This window comes from Pyxicephalus adspersus, chromosome 3 (assembly GCF_032062135.1).
Source record: "Pyxicephalus adspersus chromosome 3, UCB_Pads_2.0, whole genome shotgun sequence".
Classification (NCBI taxonomy): domain Eukaryota; kingdom Metazoa; phylum Chordata; class Amphibia; order Anura; family Pyxicephalidae; genus Pyxicephalus; species Pyxicephalus adspersus.
Window position 1 is genome coordinate 15,313,975 of NC_092860.1, and position 23,522 is coordinate 15,337,496.

A 23,522-nucleotide genomic window follows, 5' to 3' on the forward strand; every position below is an offset into this window, starting at 1 on the left:
ATTGGCCTCCCCCAAAATTGACCTTAGACTGGAATAAAGACATATGACTATGGTAGAGATATTAGTGATTGTGAACCCCTTTGTGGGTCAGCTAGTGACATGACTTTGGACTTTGTACATAGCTGCGTAAGTTGCCGATGTAATACTGGGTAATAAAAAAAAAAAGGTTAACATAATAAATGTCTAAATGAAGAACAGTTTACATAGCTGGCTCATTCTTGATATTTAACTAAGAACATCTAGAGATCAGAATAAATGTTTATTCTATTTTCTGTTTCTATTTCTTCCTTCCAGGTGACATTGCCTGGTATCTATTGACTGATGGATAACTCAGAGAGTTTGCAGAGTTATTCTGAATGACTGCATGACACTTCAAAGAAGTTAATGAGGCTTAATATCAAGCAGCTTGATTTTAGCTAAAGAGAACCAGTTAACCAGTGGCCATCCACAGTAATCTGCATCTGCATTCTTCAAAATATATAAAAATATTAATCAGTGTAACCTTATCTATATAGGGGATTAGTTAATGTTTGGGTATGACCTTGTATTTTCTCCCTGTCAGAGCTCAAGTATCAGCATTTAGGACATCCAATCTCTTGTCTGATCAATGCCAATAAATGCTTTTGGATTGTAAGAAACAAATGAAAAGCATTGTCACTTGACAAGACGGTAGGAATGCTCAACCCAGTAATCTTTTTAAGCTGGGTGGGAAGAAATTGTAGGCGGGTGGTGGCTCCTGTATTGCAACTTATTGATAACTACCCAAAAACAGCCGGGTGGTGTGCCCAGCTAAAAGGGGCTGGGGAGAACACTGTGGTAGGTTGGCCTCCAAAGGGGCCTTTCAACCAAACACTAAGCTGGCATTTCTGATCTGTAAGTACCAGCACTCCCCATCCCTGAGAGGAGCCTACAATACTATACCAGCGTAAAAGTCGGGATTTAGCTTCCTACTAATGTACATTTCTGACTGGTTCTCCTTTCGTCTCGGAAATGTACATAGTATTACAATCACATTATTTATTTGGGGCAAAAGGACTACCTCTCTGTTTTCATGAACTCATATTACCTATAACTAGCTACCTAGCTATCAGGTGTTGGGAGGTGCATGTTATTAGAGATTTCAGAGTCCTTTTCAGTCAGATAGGGCCTGTCTAGTGGACTTAAATAGGATTCTAGGATCTGCAAGGTACAGCCCAGGTACCAGATACTGAATCAGTAAAACATGGCGGCCATCGGCTTGATATAAACACCTTTATCTGTGCTTGAAACCTGTTTCTATGAATGGTGTGTAATTTTATATTTATTAATAGTTGTGGCTCTCTTCTTTTACGGAACTCCTAGAGCAAGAGCCAGGGTCTTACCCTACAGTTTCTAATGACATTAAGTACCCACAGTTCTCCTGATACACTGGAACCTTGTGATCTAGGGCCAAGGTCACATGAGGGAGCAATGATTTTTGTTAATGGCAAAGTTTTTCAGTACGATGTACGGCTTTTACATTTATGAGTAATGCTGTCATGTGCCCAGATGTAACCTTTACCGGCAAGTCATTCTTATATAAAAAGTGTATATGAAGAAAATGCATGATTGTACTCTATATCTATATTAAAATTTGCTCTGCTGAAGAAGAAAGACATTAAGTTGATCTGTGTCTCCTTGTTCTCTGCAGCATTGCACATGATCAGAGATAATATCGTAGAAAACAGATGTTCTTATTCAGGCAACAGTTTCGGTGATCTTTGTCATTAGTTCAGGCATTTCCTGTCCTTTTATTTTCCCACAGATATTTAAATACATGATCAGATGTTAAAATTGCAATGTGGGTAAAGCAGATTGTGGGCTAATAGACACAATTGCCCAAATCCATTCCAGGTTTGCTGGGTCACCCAGCTTCACTGATGAAAGTGTATCCTGCCCAGCCTTGGAGAGTTTTAAAAAATCAGGCCCAGTAAGTGGTTGGCTCTGGCTCTGTTACTTTGTATTGTTGGGGTCTTGGGTTCAGAATGTCTAAACATAAAAAAGAACTATTATGGTAGAAACACTACCCAAAGCTCATGGAGAACTTTTCACTTGGTTTCCCAGCTATAGTCTATAGGTAATCTCACTTGATTTGTCATTTTCAGTACAAGCAGTAAATCTTTCCTTCTTACTGGAGGAGGACACTTTAGTTAGGAAAGAAGTCATTGTCGGAGTTCTGGTGTCCACCAAAGACTCTTTTAAGTACATGTGATATATAAGTTTGCAAAGTGTCTAGTTTGTAGGTATGGGATTTCAAAGGCTATGTGCAAAACAACATATCTAAAAGACAATAACAACTATCCCTGCTGTATCCGTGCACAGCTCATGAATAATTGCACACTCCTCAGGGTTCCTGTGTACTAAGAACTTGTGAACTTTTACCTACATTGAATTTCTGCAGTTAGCTGTCAACCTTGTAACCAACCTTCTTGGACACAGAAATAAACAAGACTAATGTGTGCAGACTAGCACAGATCACAGCAAATATTTGTCAGTGCATACCATAGGCTGGACCTGTATCCATAGGTGCAGAGAATGTCTGGGATCTTGTACAGCCAGGTCTTGTATGTATGGGTTAAAAAAAAGCGTGTATGTAATATATATATATATATATATATATATATATATATATATATATATTTAGAATTATATAAAATATACTAAATATTGAGTGTCCAACATGGTTTTACATATTAAAGCGGAAGGTAATTAATCCTTTAATTCTTCCATTAGGTCCCACATTGTCCCGGTATCTGTCTTCGAACCGGCGCAGCCATCTTCTCCTCTCCTATGTTCTTCTTACGTCACCTGATCTTGCACTCCGCAGTTGCGAGATCGGGTAACGTAGATTGGGGAAAAAACTTGCCAATCTCACTAGGAAAACGTGAGATCTGCAATTTTTTTCCTATTGATGAAAGGGCTTCTTCTGGGCATGCCTGAGATTATCGGACATGCGCAGAAGGAGCAGCCAAGAGCCTCCCCGTATGCGTGACGTAATAGGTAATTTATGATAACAATTCTAAAACACAACAGTTAATTAAAAAGCTCTCATATCACTGTATTGTTTTGTATATATCTGAAATCTTACTCGACACTGTGCCTGCTCTCATTGCCCTGTTATTGTGTTGACTCCATGAAATGTTGAGGCTGTTAAGATAAGACTTAGCACTGAACATGAAAGTAATAATAATGTATTATATATGTGTGTTTATACCATGTATGTATTTATTATTATTATTACACAGTATTTATATAGCACCATCATATTATGCAGAACTGTACAAGGTCCAATGTCATGTCACTAGCTGTCCCTCAAAGGGGCTTACAATCTAATGTCCCTACAAAGTCATATGTCTTTAATACAGTCTATGGTCAATTTTGGGGGGAAGCCAGTTAACCTAACTGCATGTTTTGGGGTTGTGGGAGGAAACACACGCAAACTCCATGCAGATAGTGTCCTTGTCGTGATTCGAACCTGGGACCCAGCGCTAAAAAGGCCAGAACACTTACCTCTGAGCCACCATGCTGCCTGCATGGTTTTATTTAACCGGTAAAGGTTACAATTATTCTCCTGCAGCTTTTGCCTGTGCTTCGAGCAGGAATTGATGTATAGATATATACAAAACATAAAAGTGATATAAGAGCTTTTTACCTAACTGTCGTTGATTTTTTAGAATTGTTACAATAAAATATGAGAATTGTTTTAGTGTATTTGTGGTGATTTGCTCTGCCGTTAAAGTCCCAATTTGGTTTTGTTTGGTATGTATGTGTGTGTGTGTGTGTGTGTATGTGTATGTGTATATATATATATATATATATATATATATATATAACACACTGAGCTGTGCATGTGAAGTTGGGTACAGAGACAGTAATATAGACCTGAGGGTCTGTATCTTTTGTACTCTATTTACACATTCATATAGGTTTTGCTTAGAATTCTATTTAAAATTGAGCACCTTTAAAATTCTTTTCCACCACTATATGTTTCCAGTATTGCAGGTTGAATGACAACTAGCATCATTTTACTAAATCATCAGCATTTATAAAAGGAAAACAATCACAAACCTTGTTTATCTTGTGGCAGGGTTAAGTTAACACTAATAAGTGAATATAATAAACTCATCTACATAATTGTGCTATTTTTGTATAATGAGATTTAGCCATGTTTAGTTACCGTAGGAGAACCCAGGCTTGTTGGCTCAGATTAACACTGGTCATTGCACTATTATAAGTAAATCCTAAATCGGGGACAGCCATTATTTTGTTTAGTTTGTAGACCAACTATCGGCCATATTACTGAGACTTCAGATTAAGCAGAAAGGAGGCCAATCCGCTGTCCCTGTATCCTTTGTGAGACCAGACTGATGGCTTGTTTTAACAGAAGGTCTCTGTGCCAGTCACGGCCTCAGACAGTAAGGAGATTATGAAGCTTGGTCTTTGCTCTACAAAAAAATACCGGTCTCTGGATACTCAGGACTAAAAGAGAAGTTGTAAAAATAATACATGTTTTCTAAAGTATATGTCCTTGCTGTTCATCACAATATAAGTGGTTCAAACTGGGTTTACTTTTTAGCAACACATAATGGGATTACTTCTTTTTTTCAAGGTCAAACTCTTCTCATAACAGTTTGATTACTATGCAGTGCTTACATTAGTGGCATAAATGCATCTCGGTATTAATAATAAAAAAAAAAATTATAATATGTTCTCATTCATGCAGAGACCTCGACAGAAACAGGTCAAACTGGATTTGTGCAAATCTTCAGTCCCAATCTATGAATGGAAAGGTGGCAGTGTAGCAGTGCAGATGACATTATGCCAGTTCGAAGAATTTTCTGTCAATGCAAGTTGGCAGTGCACCTTTCCATCATCCAGTATCACCTCTATTGCCCAACTAACAAGCACTTTACTAGTGGAAGACCTGCATACTAAAGGAGACAGACGTTGTGGTTAACTTTTAACTGAAGCACTGTACTGAACCACTAAAAGTCTTAGATTGTAAGCTCTTCTGGGCAGGGTCCTCTCCTCCTCCTGTGTCACTGTCTGTATCTGTCTGTCATTTGCAACCCTTATTTAATGTACAGCACTGTGTAACATGTTGGCGCTCTATAATTAACAATATATATATAATTATATAACAGCTCGAGATTTTACATTTTTGACTTTTTGTATGCCCCCAGGTTAAACATAGGAACTTCTCTTCATCATCAACTGGTCATTTATTCAGTTGGTGAGCAGAGTGACTCAAGGTCTGTATTTGATGTCCATGGTAATCGTATTTATCACTTATCTGAGAGCATTAAATATTATAAAAACACTCTCAGAAAGCTCAGAGAACCTCAAGGTGGTCCACAGGCACCACTCTCACCTAGGTTGACTGCTTGCAAGCAGGGTTTGGCATGCTAACTTGTGAAAGAATAGCTGCTTATTAGGAGCTGTCTGACATCCTTCACTCTGAACTACTTTTGGCCAGAACCAATATTATCATTATATCCCAAATTCTTGGTTGGCTAAGAGAAGTCCGTTGCATGTTACAAGCCCCTTCTTGGCATCAATGGTAACAGGGGCACAAAAAATGAATCAATCTCTACTCCTCTCCAAAAAGCTCTAGCTTTAGATGTGCTTTTCCCCATCTAATACCCCATCACACCCCTGCCCTTGCCAGCAGTAACCAGTCCGTTACCCCCTCATGTATGTTGTGACCGGTCAGGTTTTTGCACCAGCTATGACACAGAGAAAGAGTATTTTTGTATTACTTTGTATTTCCACATGGTCAGTTTGGAGTTTCGTGAAATGTTGCCTCATGTGTTACAAAATGTACATCCAAGATCTGTCAGTAGTTAACACGAATGAACTACTGGAAAACATTTTATTTATAGATGTTTCATCAGGAGCCTTGTATATTGAACGTCCAGATTAAGATTGCGTGACCCTCACTTGCATTATTCACGTTTGGTTTGACGAGTATTAACAGAAGTAGCAGACGAGGTGAGATAAAATACAGAATCCAGACAGTGAGCCAAAAAAGCAATAAATACCATTACAATGTACAGAAGTAATATAATGCACAAAACTATGCAATTTCATTATCATGCATAAGTATTTAATTCTAGATCACTTAAGTATTTTAATCCAAAGAATACCATAGCCTAGTCGTTTAAATCCACAAATAGCGGGAGGGCAAAGAGCTAGATGGCTCTGAATGTCCTTCAGCCAGGAAATTATACAGTCATGCTGCAGCTTCTATTGTACACTATGAGAAGCTCCCAGTTTGCAGTGGAATCAAAGTAAGCAATTTTAGTACAGGAGAGGAGCCTGTATAACTGTTCTATATTGTAGGTAATGCTGAAGTCCAGATTCAATGCATTCTGTTTATTTTATTGGGCTGACAGCTCATTTTGAAGCACAAAAAATGGACGTAACCCGTTGCTTTTTCAATAGTGTGAACCACAAAGTGTGCACTGTAGTCAAGTGTTACGGGCGTTATTTTAACTGAATGAAACCATACAACAACTCATCTGTTACCATGCACAGCTCTAAATGTAGCCCAATATCTGAAAGAAGGACAGTCTTTTATTAGAGGTTCCTTTAATCATATGCTGCAGCTGTTTATGCATCAACATGACTGTTGGCCTAATGCTGGAGCAAAGGATTCTGGGAGAAGCTGCCTGACAGCAGCTGGAGAGGATTTTTTGGACCAATGCATCCTTCCATACATATTATTATGTACTCAATGCAATATAATAAGTGACTAGGGTCTATGTTTTTACATTAGATCTGGTTTCAGATGAGTGGGAAATATAGGTTACCTAATATCCTTTGTAATCTTTTTTTTGTTTTGTTTTTGCAGGGCTATTTAACACGTTATACAGAAGCTCGATGTTTACAAATCCTTCTTTGGGACTGTGCTGACACCAACACAACCACATTAGCCACTCGCCTATTCTTTGCAATTTCCTATCCCAGAAGAATATTCAGTGTACTTCCCCGGGGGCCGATCCAAACATGTTCCAGCGTCTTACCCGGCTATTCTTCAGCGAGGGACCAGTCAGTGAACCCGAGCAGCCCAAAGCTTTTGTCTCCGAGGAGGAAGATGATGGCTGGCTTATTATTGACATCCCAGGTAAGAAATAAAAAATAGTGACATTCTTCCCACCCCCTCCTACCCTGCCTTCCCCCGTCTTGCGTCAATGCCTATTTTCTTCAGCTGGAGCAATTAACATTCTTGGAAGCGTGCTGCAGAGGTTTGCCTTAAATTTAGCTCTGGGCCCAGTATGTGTCTGCTGGCTATCACATGATACCATGTAATGGAAAATGGTCAAGGAAAATCATTACTGTTTCCAGGCAGGATTTCTTTCTCAGGATCAGTTGTTTGCAGAGCTTGAAGAGAAACGGTCACAAGTAGGAATATTCAGGCTTAAAGCTGAACTAAAGCTGATGAAGAATTGATTATAGTAAAGCAAAATGGTTAAAGCAAAAAGTAATTTTCCCTAAAGCTGCATTCCAGGCTTACAACAAAAATGACAGATGAAATACAAGAATGGGAACTTCGTTGCCTGCTAGATCAGGGGTGTCAAACTCAAATACACAGAGGGACGAAATTAAAAAGACCATGTCGGGGGCCAAACTTGAAATTTATTGAAAAAATTGAGGAAGTTTACTACTTCATTCATAGCTAACTAAAAACAAACCGCTCTACACTTTAGTTGAAAAGACTAATTTCTATCTAACTATGCAGGGTGTGTGTTGTTCAGCCTCTCACATCACAAGTTTGTCTGACACTAAATATTACAATATGCAGTCTCTAATAAATTGAAACAAACACAATGCCCCTGGTAGTCAGGCACCATGTAATCATTGCCTAGGCTTTGTGTCACATGATGGGTGTACAAGAATATTGTCTATGTATTGCCTGTATTGAAAATGATGATGTGAGGTGGTAACAGGTAACAGGGTAATGATAGCAGCCAGGCAGGCCAGATGTAGTTAATTTTTCGGAATTCTATGGGGGGGCCAAAAAAAGGACCTTGAGGGTCAGATTTGGCCCGCAGGCCAGAGCTTGACACCCCTGTGCTAGAGCATATGTATTATGTCCATCTAGAGATTAACACAGATCTGCCATATATTGCAGCCATGTCTGGCAGGGAAGAAGTCAATACTTAACACTACTTGAATTAAAAAAAAAAAAAAAACAATTTATTATTATTATTTATTATTATTATATAAATTATTAATTTATGTATTTACCTGTCTGGAGTTCAGCTCTAAGTTTAAAGGCTAGTGCAGGCTTACATTGGAAAAGTTTATTTTTGCCCTTCATTTGGCCTTATTTACTTTGAGTCTGACTCTTCATCTTCAGCCCCCCATGACTGTATCTACCTTGTCAAGTGCCCACTGCTTGACCCACTAAAAGCTTTAATAAAGAATTCCAATATTTAGGTTGAAGCAGAACAGCTGTACGACAACCAGATAGCTCAGAAAAGCAGTGAATTATAGGGCCATCTACAGGAGTGGGTCACTAGGTGCAACAAAAACTAACTAATGTGATGACACCATGTGGTCTGGTTACATATAGAACAGCTAACAATATTCTACCCATCAGTATTTATCTCTGTCAGGTTGCAGGCCCTTAAATGTATTAAATCCTGGAAGTTCCTACATGGCTGGTTGGAGCCCAGTACTGCTCTCTAAAGCTTTTTTTTCACATTTTCCCTTTACTTTCCAGACTACCTATGTTTCTTTATTTTCCATAAAAAAATGTTTTTACTTGCTTTTAACCTTTTGGGGGGTTTTCTTTGAATTTTTCACCTATAAAATGGCTGTCACTTCAGTTTAGGAAATGAGCAGCCAGGTTTCCCAGGAACCTAACCACTGTCTTCATTCTGCGCAGAGGCTGGGCATGTCGTACAGCAGGGCCCACCTTTTTAATTTTTGTTTTTCAACCTTCAAGCTAATTTATTCAAAAGGAGAAATGTGAAGCTCTGCCTGGTAAACCAAGTGGGTGGATAGGACCATTTTTTATATTATGCTGTTACTCTAAGTTTTAGGAGAATTTGTACAAGTACAGGATCAATAGTAACCTGTAATACAGGTGCAGGACCACATTGCTTATAAAGAAGCCATCTTGATGAGTAGTTTTTAGTGATATAATTGTAGTCAATAGTTAGAAAGTTACCATTCTGATTCTCTTTGCAACAACTGTTTTATGACCTCAGGAATATCTGCCTCTGTGCCTTTCATGTGAAACTCCCTCTGGGACACTTTCTGTCCCTTCTTCATCTTTCACCCTTGAATCCCTTAAGGGTAAACGGATCTTTCACAATCCTTTCCAACCACTAAGGACTGGACGATGCATGAACAAGTGCTGTACATACAGCACCATTCTGCTCTTTAGAGAGGGGGACAACAACGGAGCAGCACCCTGCTGCACGCTCTTCCCCTTCACTTCTATTACAATCGTTCGTCGTCCAACATCCATGGATCCACCAGGGTGGTCGTTCAGACGATGGACGCGGGCTCTGTACACACGCCAGATTCTCATCCGATATCGGCCCTGAGACAATTATCGGACATCTGGAATTCAGGGTTTGATGTACAAGACCTAACTACTAAAAAATGCCCTTCTCCCCCACCCTGTAGATAACCCCATTTAAACATGGCTGGGGATTAGGATTCTGTTTCCTATTAGTGAGGATGATGATGAAGAGTCATCTGTTAATCTTCCGTGCCAAAAAAGTGGTACGTGCTGAATGACAGGTTTTCAGAATAATAAAGCCTTGTAAGTTCTTTTAATTGAAGATCTTCAGCTGTACCATCATATTTCAGATAGGGGCACATTTCTGTTTTTTTACCTTCCTTTTTTTCCTTCCTTTTTTTCCTTCCCATTGATCTTACTTCTGTAAGACATTCACTCATTAGTATTTGCCCTTTATACAGGGAGTAAGTAAAAAGGCTCCTATATTTGTCCTCCTCTGGCTTTGTAGAGCCTCAGGTTGGTTCATGCAGTTTTGCAAAAAAAAAAAAAAATAAGTTCTTAAATTCTCATTGCTCAAAAAGAGGTATTTATAGATGCCATAACCTTATCTAAATGGGTATCTGGTTTAGTCTCCCTGTTCTGTAAATGATGCTTTTTAGTCTTGAAAAGGTACATTCTTCTGTGACCTTAAAGGAGTGAAGAACTATATCTCCATTCCATTAATTCAGCTTCATTTATAAAAGACTGCTGCTACTTGATCATCAGTTTTATCAAGATAATGATGTTACATAAGCAAATGTTGGCTTTGGCGGCAAAGTTTTACAGGGGCAGTATAATTGCCTTTTGGGGTGAGAGCTTACTATGTTCTGTTTCTTTTCATGATGGTATTTTGCCCATCCCTTTCCTTGGTTGGGTACTGCTTGTGGGTATCCCACTGGTTTTCTGATTGTTCTTCAAATAAGTGCTGCTTCTCTCGGGGAATGATAGAAAGAAGTTAGAAAATTATTGGACTAAAGTTCTTGAGTTCCTAGAGAGACCTGGCAGTCACTCTTCCTTTGCATTCTAATGGCCCATTGCCCCTCTTTCCTTTTACCTGCTCACTAATAAATAGCTATATGTACTTTATGATGGGGTCTAAGAATTAAATGGTGACATCCCATTAGGTTTGTATCTGTAGCACCTACTTCCTGTAGGTAACACTTTAACCAACTGCATTTCTGATTGATCATCAATTAAGTGTGAGTTGTCATCTCAAATAACATAGATAAAAGTCTTTTAGATAACTACAAAATAAATTATTATTTTTTGGGTAGGAAGGAGGGAAGCGGGGCACTGATGTAAAGTAAGCTGAGAATGGCGGATGCATAGATGTTCTGTTAAAGAAATGAGGTCATTAGAATTCCTTAGTCCGCCCAGCCTTGAAGATTGATATGAGGTGTTCTCAGATATCTTGGTTATAAATATGGATAATACAGCAGGATCAGTGGAGAGTAAAAAAAACTGAAAGCTTTAGCAGAAACCAGTGATTGTTTTAACTTTTTAAAGACCATATATAACTAAAATTCCATTTTTTTGTTCTTTTAGGACTGTTTTTTCCACCTAGTTTTGTATTGTATTCTATAATGATCTGGTGATATTGGAGAGCTTGGCATGTCTTGCTATGAACCACTGAGCTGTTTAAACCCATGAACCCACTTATGTTCTAGATTCTGCCATTTGCTATTGTTTTACACTGTATGATCATAAGTCTGTGGACACCTGATCATTCCCTTTTATATGATATTTGTCATTCCAAATCCCATTCCTAAACCATGGGTACAAATCTGAAGTTAACGCATGCCCCCCACCATTCACGCACACATACGCACACATTTCCTTTAGAGTTTTACCAGCGTAACCATATCCCTCACACCTGAACCTAATCATTTGGAGGGATGTCCACATACTTTTGCTCATATAGTGCATGTCCTCAGATTTCTAATCAGAAAATGTAAGAACAGGTCTTTTTTTATATCAAAATAATTTGTATAGTTATATTTGTAACTAATAACTTTTCCATCATTTCTCCCATCCCTTCCGTCCCCCTTTTTGAACACTGTGTGTGTGGTATTCCATCTGTCTTTGTCCCATGGCCTGTGTACTGCTTTTCTCCTAACTTGACTCCCTCATATCAGAAAGCTACACCTTAACCTCAAGCAGGGATGATGTGGCAGAAGGCCAGGAGGACAGTGATGCTTCCAGTCCGCTGCCACACTCCTTGGGTGAGAGGATTGGTTGGTCTATTCCCCCCTGCCCGCCCCACTCGATGGACGAAAGCTGGTTTGTTACCCCTCCCCCCTGTTTTACTGCAGAGGGTCCTGGCCAAAGCGTGGTGGGAAGCAGTCCATTGGAGGACCTCCTCATAGAACATCCCAGCATGTCGGTCTACATTACAAGTGGAAGCATCGTAGTGGGGCGAGATACCAGTGAAGTCACAAGAGACAGGTAAGTGATGTACATAGTACACTCCTTTAATTTTTATTATTTTGTATATATTAAGTGCAAGCAGTTGTCAGAACTAGGGATGTACAACTGGTCATTCCTGGTGCCTATAATGGCATTGGATATCAACATTACCTCTGTTCTGTATAGAAAAGTAGGGCAGTAAACGACCACTGAAAAGTTGGAGGGTGTAAACTATGGTCCAGACCTAATAGTCTGATATATTCCAGCTACGTATCCTAGGTTCACCCCTAAATTTTTGAGCATTATGGGCTGATGTTGATTTGTGATAGGTCTGCCTGGGCTGTAGACTTGAAACTTTGCATCGAGGTAGTCTCTATATAAGTGTTCCTCAGTAAGGATTCCATGGAACCCTAGAGTTTCTCCAGACATTGTTAGGGGGTTCCTTGAGCAATGAGCAGTTCATTCCTCTCAAGTCAGTTTGCCTGTCACCATTGATCAGTGGAAAGAATGCAACCCTTACAATGACTACCAGGCTAATAAACTGAGCTGTGGATATAATAATTATAGAAGGAAAATCCATGTATCAGAACCCCTGAACTTCACCTACTTCTCATCCTAAAAAGGATTCTCTCTTCTTAAAAGAAACATTTTAATACTGGTGTTTTAGCTTTCTTCTTGTATCTGTGTACTGTATCTTAATACCAGAGATCCAGTAGCAGTGTGTGCATTCAATCTCTCCCAAAGTGCACTTTCAGTCATATTTCTAGAATATACTTTTTTGGGACCTACTTGCATACCTAGACTGAGATCTAAGCTCAAACACTAAACTAGGCAGGAGAGTGATGTCCCATCCCAGGATTTCAACTGACATACTCTGAATGCAAAACCAAATCAAAAACATGGAGCACAAATAGTAGCCATGCTTGTGAAACCAAAAAATGTAACGCATTACTTAAATTAGGCTTAACTTCTCTTTAATAGTATAATTTGGCATATACAAGGAAGCCAAATGTCAAGTTGTGAGGAAGCAAGAAAATGAGAATGTCTTAGACTAAGATGAACTGTTTTTTTTAATGTAACAATGCCTTCTTTCCAGGTCACCGAGTAAAACCAGAGTGGAACGACGCACACCTCATCATGCCTCCTCAGTCTCTGCCAAAGCTGCAATCTTGGGAAAAGTGGGTCAAGTCTCACGGATCCAACGCGCCAAAGCTCAGGTGGATAAGCGCAAGCTGGGACGTAAAAATCTGCAGAGGCAGAATCTGGCACAGGCGTTCCAGGGCCGCAATGCCATGCGACACCGCAACTTTGTGTGCCAACCTAGGCAGCGCCAGTGCAACCACTAAACTATTTTTAGCTGTTTACATGAACAAGGGCATTATCTATCCTCAGAACCCCCTTCCGTCCTGCCTCATGGTTTGTCATTGCCGTCTCTTTGCCTGTTTTGTTCCCCACCCTAAGCACAAGATCACCATCACCTTTCTCTCTTGCTGTTTTGGTATTGACCGTACCCTACCACAGTGGGGTGTTGTAAGTAACTAATAATGGTAAAGTGACAAAGGGTGTTGGAAGCTTTCTTTAGATAGAACAAAAGGCTTTCCAAACCCCCTGAAAGCTTTTTTTATATACTTGTTTAGGTATTACCTGCTTTTTAACACAATTTTTATTATGGCCAAGATGCTCCTGAAGCTCTGCATGTGAGGGCATTGGTCTTTTGTCCATTATCAGGCTTTGTTTTCTAGGTACTAATGAATGGGTTTGAAATATTACAATCTAAATTGCTAAATCCACGGTGAAGTGATGCTCCATGTGAGTATCTTTCAAAAATCTATTTGAAGCTCATTATCAGGGAATTGGACTGAAAAGAAATGGAAGAATGTGCAGTGACATCAGCACAACAGGGTTTTTACAGTTCATTTAATTAGTCCTTTATTTAATGTAGGTATTTAATGCAGTTTGCCCTTTTAAATAAAGGCCTAATTGTTTTATTAGGCTTTGCTTTGCACTGTAACATCGGGTTGGTATATAGACCATACACAGCTCTGTAGACATTATATCTCTTGCCAGGGGACCTGCAATGCTTCGCTATAGTAGAAAGGGGAAGCAGGTGTACAATGGCAAGTGGATGTAGATAAATGGGTATGGTGAGAGTGGACCTCTGATAAAGGAAAGCAATAGGTAATAGAGTTTTAAAAGTAGAATGAAAATATTAAGTGAATGTTAAATGGTTAAAAAGTAGGGTTGCTGGAAAGACAAATCATTAAACAGAAGAACATTTTTAGAATATATTGTTTTATTTTATTAAATATTCATGTGAGGTCCCTGGGTCAATGCCCAGCTTATCTATTGCCAATAGAAATGTGCTGTGGTCTGTGATGGATTTCAGTAGAACTCATCACAGGCCAACCAAAGTGGGTTTATTCTAATTATTCCATTATTAAATATTGGGTAAAGCCTAGATGCAAATCTACTGTGTTGCTCACCCTGCTCACTGGGTTATTTCTGTAGAAAACCTAATTTCCAGTATGGAGATGTTTAACATGGATCAAAATTGACGTCCTGTCATTTTAAACAAGCTGCTAGGCTTCAAAAAGTGCAGAATCTAAAATGCGAAGCCTTTTAACAGTTTGTTTAAATGATGTCCGCACTCCCATTAAAACCTGTGTTTAACCTGCCTATAAGCTTTGCAAGTTTCTGAAAAGCTGGGTAATTGCTTGTGTGCACAAGCCCTTAAAACAACCTTCAGCTCCGAGAAATGTTGAACAAAATCCTTATAATAGCGCTGTCACTTTAAGCCAGCTTGCATTAAAACTTTTAGGAGTTGAAGGGTGCTTAAAGGGTGCTGAAATTTTTTTTTCTTCAAATGTTTTACAACAAGCAGTCCACCTATTCATACTGAAATCCATATGTACTAGGGTTTTAGCAACTGAATGCACCACAGCTCACCCATGAAGACAAGACATGACCATCTGACTACAAGAAGTACCTATCACATTGTTACTTTTATAATTGTTATTATTTCTATGTTTTAGATATTAAGTCCTTATATTAGGATTTGTTATAGATTATTTGAAGGGACATCCAATGCTTACTGATGAATATGTTTTAAATCTTTGCTTTAAACATCATTTTTGTTATTGTCTTTGGGAATTCCAAATTTGCTTTGCTGTGTTAAAAGTAAAGAAAATATTAAAGCAGCCATAAGCTTAGTCTAGGTGCATGCTAGAAACATTTGGAGACATTAGGAAGGCAGGGTGGGCAATCTCAAAGTGACCTCAATTGGAAATTGACATTTCACAGCGTCATGTTGACTCGGGTTACTGGCGGCATTGAGTGCACATGACCAGGACCTAGTGTATGGCAGGACCTGCTTTATTTGAAACTCTCAAACCTACCTGCCTAATGTCTTTGAAGTTCTTTTGAAGTGGATCTAAACTTTGAGCCTAAGTCAAACCTAAAATAACAAAACCTTTATAAGCTGCAGTTTCAGAACAGCAACCCTACTGTGACAGATTAGAACTGAGTTGAAGCATTGCAAGTCCCTTTAGTGATCGCTATGAAACACAGGGAAATTACAATGTGCAAAGTGCAGTAATCAATAGCAACCAACCAGCAATCTTCTTTCTCTGTTCCACTGCTCAAGGTGGAATCCACAGTAGTCAAATGCTCCTTGTACTGCCTTATTCAATAAACCTGCTTGCTAGGTATCAGGTGCTCACAATCTCCTAGCCACTGGTTCCTTTCTGTAAAATGCTGACTGTTGATTGCTTAACATGTTTTGGTAAACAGATTGGTTACTGAACTTTGCACATAATCGGTAAATATTACAGAACATTGAAATTTCCTGAACGCAGACGGTCAGGATAGAATGTGTAAGGTGTCATAATGTGCTAAAGATTACTACTGCTCCTTTTTATGTGTCATGCGTTTAAAAGAAGTTGATAGGATTAAATGAAACTGCAAATGCCACTAAAAGATTTTTAAAGGAAACTAACTTGGGATGTATGGAAGCTGCCTGTGCTCACTTCTGAAAATACCAGATCCCTGACTGTCATATTGATCCAAAAGCTTCAGTACTTTTCTAGTTCCTGATCTGGAACCAGTATGTACATCCAAAGCTCCACCCTAACTTTCCTGATCTGCATCCTTGTTCCAGATCGGTGTTCAGGCAACCAGTGGTTTTAAAAAGGGGCCAGCAACGGCAGCTTCTGGTTTCCTTTAAATGGAAGGTGATTAAGGTGCTTGTTGTTCAAGGTGATACTTATTATATGGGGCCACAGTATGAAGATTTGCCCCGTCCATCTCTCCCATATTCTGTTGGGTGGCAATATCATTAAGCTACCCCAAAAGATTAAAAAGCCCATGTGTTTTGGGGTTCAAAACACTTCCCCTTCAACAGAGCTTGTAGCATTAAAAACTCGGACAAATCTGCACTGTCTCCAAAGAAAAAAGCAACAATAAAGTGCAGCTTGCCTGGTTCCCTTTTTGTGGTTGGCTGTTCCAGTTTGTTTTTTGGGTTCCCAGTCAAGAGAAGCCTAGTCTTCCAAGGGCATCCTCACCTGAACTAGAGAGTTTGATGAATGATATTCCCTTTTGACAAATGTAATTGAATAATGCGTCCTGGTTATTTATCCCAATTCGTATTGCTGCCTGTGCTTTACGGCTGATATTTGCTATCACTTACGGTTTCAGTGGCACCAGGGCAAGAAATGAGGGTGCAAGTATTGCTGGGACAAAAGAGCAAAAGAAAACCTGACAGATGATCTAATGTTTCTCCACTAATGTGCTTTTGTTGCAGTCCGTTCCCCATCACTTATTGGGCAATTAGTATAACCTGGCCCATCAAGTTCTCTTATCACCCTCCAAAATTTGACTATTGTCTTTCTGTAGAGCTTTGTTTTAATTTTCAGAATTTATCTAAGAGACGGGTTAAAGGATAAAACGATTTAAAATGCATTTACCTTGTCACCACTGTTTAGTAACCCACCACTTTTTAATCTAACTTGTACATAAATCCTGAAAAAAAAGGTGCTTACTATAATAATTTTCTTTAACAACCTTGTAAATATCTTAAAACACTATTGAAGCATGTGTGAGTATTTGGTGACCGTGTTTTTACAACTGGGAACGTGCATGGTTGGTGTCATTCGTTCTGTTTGGATGCAGAGACACCTTACGGCTATAAGATTCTTGTTTTGCTCCATTGTGTGTCGGGGGGCCGTTCAGGTCCTTATTTTTTTGGAAGCATATGTGACTGAGAGCAAATCTGTGTGGACTCAGGGACCCTAACAGCTAGTGATAAAAGGCAATTTGATGCATGTTTAATTGTGGTATATGTTCTTCATTGATAGTGCAGGGAGGCATTTTGGGCGTATTTGTTTTTTTGTTTTTTTTCATTTAGGGTCACTTCTGAAAGGAAAGCTGCGCTGAGTAAGTATGCTGGCAACCTTTTCTGCCCTCTCCTGAAAACTGTGCTCTGGCCTTCATGTTTATCCAGAGGCTTCAGTACTTTCTAAGCTACCTATTTGGAACAAATTTCCAAATGATTTGTTCCAGGGCAGAGCACCAGGTATTACACCATGTAGTCATGCAACTTGCATTTTAGGAAAGTCCAAGCTAAAACAAAGTTATTGGTGGTGGAGTAATCTGGCTGGGTGTCCACCCATTACATAATTCAGATAACGAAAGAAGGGTTATGTAACTGAGTGCTGTATATTAGGAGGAATATTATAAAATCTGATGGCTCACATGCTTACTCTTAAGACTTAAATCTTGTCCAGTCTCCGAACAATAAAAGAGGCATTTCCCTCCATGGCTGCCTAACCATTATTCCGTCCATGTCCTCAACGTTCAGGAGCACTGCAAACCCTATTGTATGCAATGGTTCCATTTTTTAAACCCTGCATCGCTGAGAATGCTATGGAGATTCACAGAAGGAGCAATGGTACACAATAGCGAACTCCGGCATCCAACCAGATATGTTGAATGCTTTAGGAAAAGTCTCACCCAAAGGGCAGTATACACTTCTGCAGAACAACAGTTTGTAAGAAATTATTTGTGTACTCAATTACGTGAATCTTCTTTCTTTATATGAATAGAGTTTTCAGGATATCGGCAACAGTCAGTCTTCATATTTCCCTGAGTGCAGATTTTCTTGAAGCACAAACAAGCTTTGTGCCTTAGGACTTAGAGATGTCCCTAGTTCCTTGTACATTGACAGCTGTCAAAAGACTTCCAGCACCATATGTAACCACAGCAGATGCCACCGTCACCTGTTTTACATGATGTTTTGACCAACGAAGTTGGTCAAAAAACTGATCATGGTGCTTTTTCTCCTTCTGTTTAATAGCATGAGCTTTAGTGTCTACTTAAACTTTCCTATCCAGTTATTTTATTTTAGCATTTTAATCCTAGGAAGTCATACATCTAATTATTTTAATACTAAATCTGTAAAATCAAACTAAGAATTGGCTGCCATGTTGATTACATACAAATGATATTCTAGAATAGTACTTAAGGATGCCATGGCTATGCTTTACATAGATTATAATGCAAAAGCATTCACATTAATTTAAATCATTTACACCTCTTATAGATCTTGTTTCTGAATGTTATTAGATCTGTCAGTGCAGATGTTTGCTGGCTCCCCAGAACAGAGAGGGGCTTATTCTACAGCAGACCGAGGAGTTAAATGTAATGTTTGAAATGTATTGGGCGATCAGATTATTTTCAGTCTATTGATCACCCAAATTCAGAATATATTTACTATATTCAATGTTGAATGCCCACTAACTATGCTTGTTTACCATTACTAAACAGCAATGTATTACATTATTGACTAATAGTAAATATTAATACATTTACGTAAAAACAGAAAAAAAGACTCCTTTGCAGGCCTTGGTCCAGCCACTGAAATGCAGCATTTCATTTGAAGGACCTTCGCCTTTTATGAACGCGCTGCAAAACCAAATGATGCCGCCAAATCGCCTAACAGTCCATAATAATTTATAGTTACGTTTTTTTTCTATTTACTCCATTGAACTTCTTTTCATACCTAAAAATACTAAACAGGACTTTTAAGATTGGTCCAAAATTCCAATCTGCAAACAATTGGCACAATAGCCTGGCAACTAGTATTTCCAGAAGGTGGCCATTATTGAACACACTTTATATTTAATGTTGATTTACTTTAGGCCTAGCAAGTTTGCATTTAGCATTTTCCAAAGAAAATGGCAGCTTATCAATTTCTTTTGAAACAGATTCCTTTTAAACCAATCCTATACTGTCCACAAAAGCTTGCGCTATACTTTAGAAATGCCTATTTTGTTAAATACTTGTCAATCTGTGTTTATCAACCTAGTGTTTATCAACCTAGTGTTTATCACATGACCAATGCCAAGTGCATGTGTCATGTGCACTTATGGGAGAAATGTTTAAATCTTGTCCCCCCAATAATTTGGTATTGGTCGCATGACCAACCTGAAATAATAAAATTCTGAGAAAAGGGAAAGTGTTTCAAGTTTGCTCACTTATGTGGACAATATAGGACCATTTTTAAAGATTCTCAAAAATGCTGCAAAGGGTCACCTATAAAATGGCTAAATTATTTTACCTTTGGCTATATATATAGCTTTTTAAATGCCCATTGATATGCCATCTAACCTTGTAGGTTTACATTTTATTGTTTTTTTATATTCTGTTCTAGCTGTATATTACTGTATGTATGCCATTAGTTCCACTCCGATATCAAACAGCTTTGTGGTGCTGTTATAGGTCAAACGTATATCAAAGGTTTATTTTTTAACAAGTTGCACCAGATTCCACAAGGAACAAATTCCTTCATGGTATGAATCTGGCTGTGTATTTTGGGTGCTAGTTTTTGATATTTTAGTGGCTATGCTATTCCAGTGTTTGTGAGCTGAGTAAAAGATTATAAAAGTTCAACTAGAATAGGAGTCTCCAAGTTCAGACAATAGTTTTGTGTGCGGTGAAATCAATTGCAGCAATATAAAAAAAAATAAAAATACAGTACTTAGTAGTTGTACATCTTAGCAGTATATACAATGCATGTGCCTTTTTAAAAATCATTTTTGCATGGATTTTAAGTCACAGGTTGTGGTGAAATATTGGACTGGTTGATGTTCTCTAGTGAGAGCACTGTATGCGTCCTACTGCATTGTGAGCAAATGGAGTTTTATAATTTAAAAACAAAAAAAACCTTCAATATCCCTTTTTAGGGTCAAAACCAGCAACAGGCAGAGCGAGAGCTTGAGAGCATATATGTGTTAGAGGGAGGACGATGGGTATTACACAATGTCAGCAGTCATTTCAGTTCATGAAGAGATCCCAAGTGTAAACAACTGGTTCTTTATTAGAGATCAGAGTTACTTATAATAAATAGAAGTGTCCAGACAAATGGTTGGTATGGTTCTAGAGACCAGGGTTGGTTATAATAAATGGGTCTATGGGAGCCTTTCCACTCAAGGCTTGTATTTGTGTGTTTAATAGCCAAATGGCTCCTCATTAGTGGGCCATCTAGTAGAGCCATTCTGAGACCAAGCAAGAAGACTCTTCTCCTGGTCTCTATATTGCTATAGAACAATGGTAGGCTATTCTAGATCACCTTCCTTGTCCACTGTGTCCACAATTATCATACTATCCAGTAAATTTGCTCCATTGCTGACCTCTCTGAAAATTCAAGTTACCTACAATGGTAGTGAATCAAATTGGTATAGGACAGGCTGGACAGGCAACATCTGTGTAGAACAGGTGAGGTGCACCTTGCATCAAGAGCCTCACAACCTGCTAGTGAAGTCCTAGTCTTTAAATGTTTACATTTAGTTATTAGTTATGTGACTGTGGAAGGTGCTCCTGCCCTGATACATCAATGTTTCTTGCTGTAGAACTTGCTGTAGTTGAGCAACCAAGGACTGACTCAAGGGACAGTTGAACTCTTTAACTTTTGGGTGGTGGTATTTGGTAATCATCGAGTCAAGAAGTCTGAAACCCAACAAAGGTTAGTCTGCCAAACAGGCAGCTATCTTTTTCAGGATAGGTCAGCAATTATAGTTCCATTTTTTTTAATAAGAGGATTTCTTTAAGGGTTCAGATGACCCAAAAGTAATGTTTTAGGACAATGTATGGTGGTCGTGGACGCCTCATCTTTGAGATCTAGTAGAAAAATAAATATAAATCTGAGAACTTTTTTTTTTTTACTAATCTTTTCAGAGATGTAACATATGGACAGAGTGAACAAAATGGCTTCCTCTGCTTTGTAAAGGTGGAAAGCTACATCTTGGAAGCAATGCAACTATGTAAGCCCATCGCTCCCGGTTAGAGCTCTCTCTGCCTTCCGTACTGTCTGTGTGTATGTGTGTGCATAGTTAATGTTCTGGTATTATTAAGTGTAGTGCAATTAATAGAATATACAACATTCATCCCTGTCATGGCAGGTGGTGAAGCCTTTTAACCCATTGTATGCCTTACAACAGAACATCTTTTGGAGGATGGACAAAAAGGGTTTGGCAGGCACTGTTAAACGAGAAATCTAAATCTCTGATACTAGCAGCTTCCTGCAGTGTTTGTACAGAATCGTTTCCATGCCTGTGAAGTGACCTCTGCTTCATTTTTGAGGTTCACATTTTTTTTCCTTTGCAGTTTAAAGAAACCCGTCCGCTGGCACTGATAATATGTATGTGTTCTTTGGATGTAAAAGGTTTACAGTGTGTGTTTTTTTTTTTTTTTGCCTCCCTCTTAAAGGGAAGCAAATGTAATCCTATATATATAGTGTGTGTTGGCTATTGGTGTGCGAAGATGTAAGATAATGCATAATCACTAGTGGGTAAGATGGGTGAATACAGCGGAGTGTAATTCATTTATTCTGGTATGGCTGTATGCAATTTATAACTATTTTATTTTCCCTTTTTTTGTTCTTGAAGTGAGTCTGTTCTACTGTAACATGTCACTGACAAAAAAAAGTATAAAAGATAAAATAGAAAGAAATAAAATATTAATTTATTCTATAATCTTGGTGTCATTTATTTTACTAGTTGTATGTGTAGCAATTCTGTAATCCAGGCAACACTTTTTCGAGGGTGGTACACAGTACTGCAGTGTCTATAAAATAAAGAATAGAACAAATACCCCTACAGAGGTTTTTTTATTTATTTTTTACCTGACATTAATCTTATTTTTATACAGTATTTATATTAGCGCCAACATATTACTCAGCGTTGTAGGGGTTGGAAATGGCAAACAGGTACAGACAGTGACGAAGGAGGAGGAGAGGACTCTGCCTAGAAGAATTTGGCTTCAATCCTAAACACTGGATTTCACCAGCAAATAGTTAAGAGGTAGATTCCCCTTCAGGAGATCTCCTTTCCCATCCTACTCAAAGCTTAAAGTTTTGCCATTCTACATATGTTCATTTCTGCCACTCTCAGCATTGTTTTTATTATATTCCCAAATGAAGATCCTAAAGGCAGAACTAAAACCCACATTACTCACGTGTCCGGAGGGCTCTGCCATTCTCTTTCTTCACTTCCTCTTTGGCCATCTTGATTGGCTGGGCCAGGATGACATAACTCCTGCACAGGAGTTTAATAATTGCTGAAATGCTGGGTATCTTGGTATGCCAAAGTGATGCTGTGCACCTCAGCTTTTTTCACCAGGAACCTCGGGCAATTGGGCAGGTAGGGGAGATTATTGCAGAAAGGGACATTACCTGCCCCTTTCTGCAACAATAACCTGCCTGATCATGCATTCTCAAAAGTGGAACTTTAATAATGCTAAGAAGGATCTAACAAGAACTTTCTACTTACTATGCTTATCTGCACTGTCACAGCTCCAACCCCCATGATTTAAGTAAAGCAGAAACTTGACTAATGGCACCTACCATACCAGAACCATCTGAGTGTTGCAGGCACAAAGATGCACAAAGGACAAGCAGTGAGCTGCAAGGGATAGTGATTAAAACAAACCCTCTGAACCATGTAACATAAAGGCTGCCATGTCTGACTTTTAATCTTAAAATGAACATTTGCTTGGTCCATGTTGGTATTCAAAAAGTTGACTTCTAATGCCCCCTTCCCCAGAAATGTTTTCATATCCTTTGCCATCTCTTGCCACCCAGAAGAAAGAAAGGAAACCCTGTGTAAATTCACAATTACACTGAACATATTAAATGAGAACTTCATACAACTGAAAACCTAATCTGCATACTTCAGGGTAATCCGGCTTGATGTATTAAAGCTCTCCAAGGCTAGAGGATACACTTTCATTGGTGAAGTGGGGTGATCCAGCAAACATAGAATGGATTTCTTAAAAGTCATTTGCTATTTGTTAGCAAAGGTTTTCAGTCCTGGACCAGATCCATTCCAGGTTTGCTGTGTCACCCAGCTTCACTGATGAGCGTGTATTTTCTAGAGTCCTGGGGAGCTTTATTAAATCAGACCCATTCACTCAAAGTTTTGAAGGTATAGGATATCAGAATGGCAGACAACAGTGTAAAGTCTGCTAGCCAACATTTTCTTTAACCATAGCTTCGTATTAGACTTAGGAAGCCAAGAGGTCCACTTTAAAC

General features: G+C 38.8%; 1 protein-coding gene across 2 annotated transcripts; it reads left to right on the plus strand.

The window, feature by feature from the left end:
• The first annotated feature begins 5,875 nt into the window (after window positions 1-5,875).
• Window positions 5,876-21,966, plus strand: TP53INP2 (tumor protein p53 inducible nuclear protein 2). Of its 2 annotated transcripts, XM_072403702.1 has the most exons (5): window positions 5,876-6,009; window positions 6,872-7,144; window positions 11,671-11,757; window positions 11,848-11,980; window positions 13,038-21,966. In XM_072403702.1, the coding sequence occupies exons 2-5, from the start codon at window positions 7,027-7,029 to the stop codon at window positions 13,285-13,287; spliced, it is 588 nt and encodes a 195-aa protein (XP_072259803.1). In that variant the 5' UTR covers window positions 5,876-6,009; window positions 6,872-7,026; the 3' UTR covers window positions 13,288-21,966. The 2 variants fall into 2 exon arrangements, with proteins under 2 accessions (XP_072259803.1, XP_072259802.1); XM_072403701.1 differs by having other exon boundaries at window positions 5,878-6,009; window positions 11,671-11,980.
• The last annotated feature ends 1,556 nt before the right edge of the window (window positions 21,967-23,522 follow it).

Excerpts from the sequence above, each read along its gene's own strand:
- TP53INP2 (XM_072403701.1), top strand. The coding sequence starts at position 7,027 with ATGTTCCAGCGTCTTACCCGGCTATTCTTCAGCGAGGGACCAGTCAGT. Across the intron at positions 7,145-11,670 it reads GCTTATTATTGACATCCCAG|AAAGCTACACCTTAACCTCA; the intron begins GTAAGAAATAAA and ends CCCTCATATCAG. Across the intron at positions 11,981-13,037 it reads AGTGAAGTCACAAGAGACAG|GTCACCGAGTAAAACCAGAG; the intron begins GTAAGTGATGTA and ends CCTTCTTTCCAG.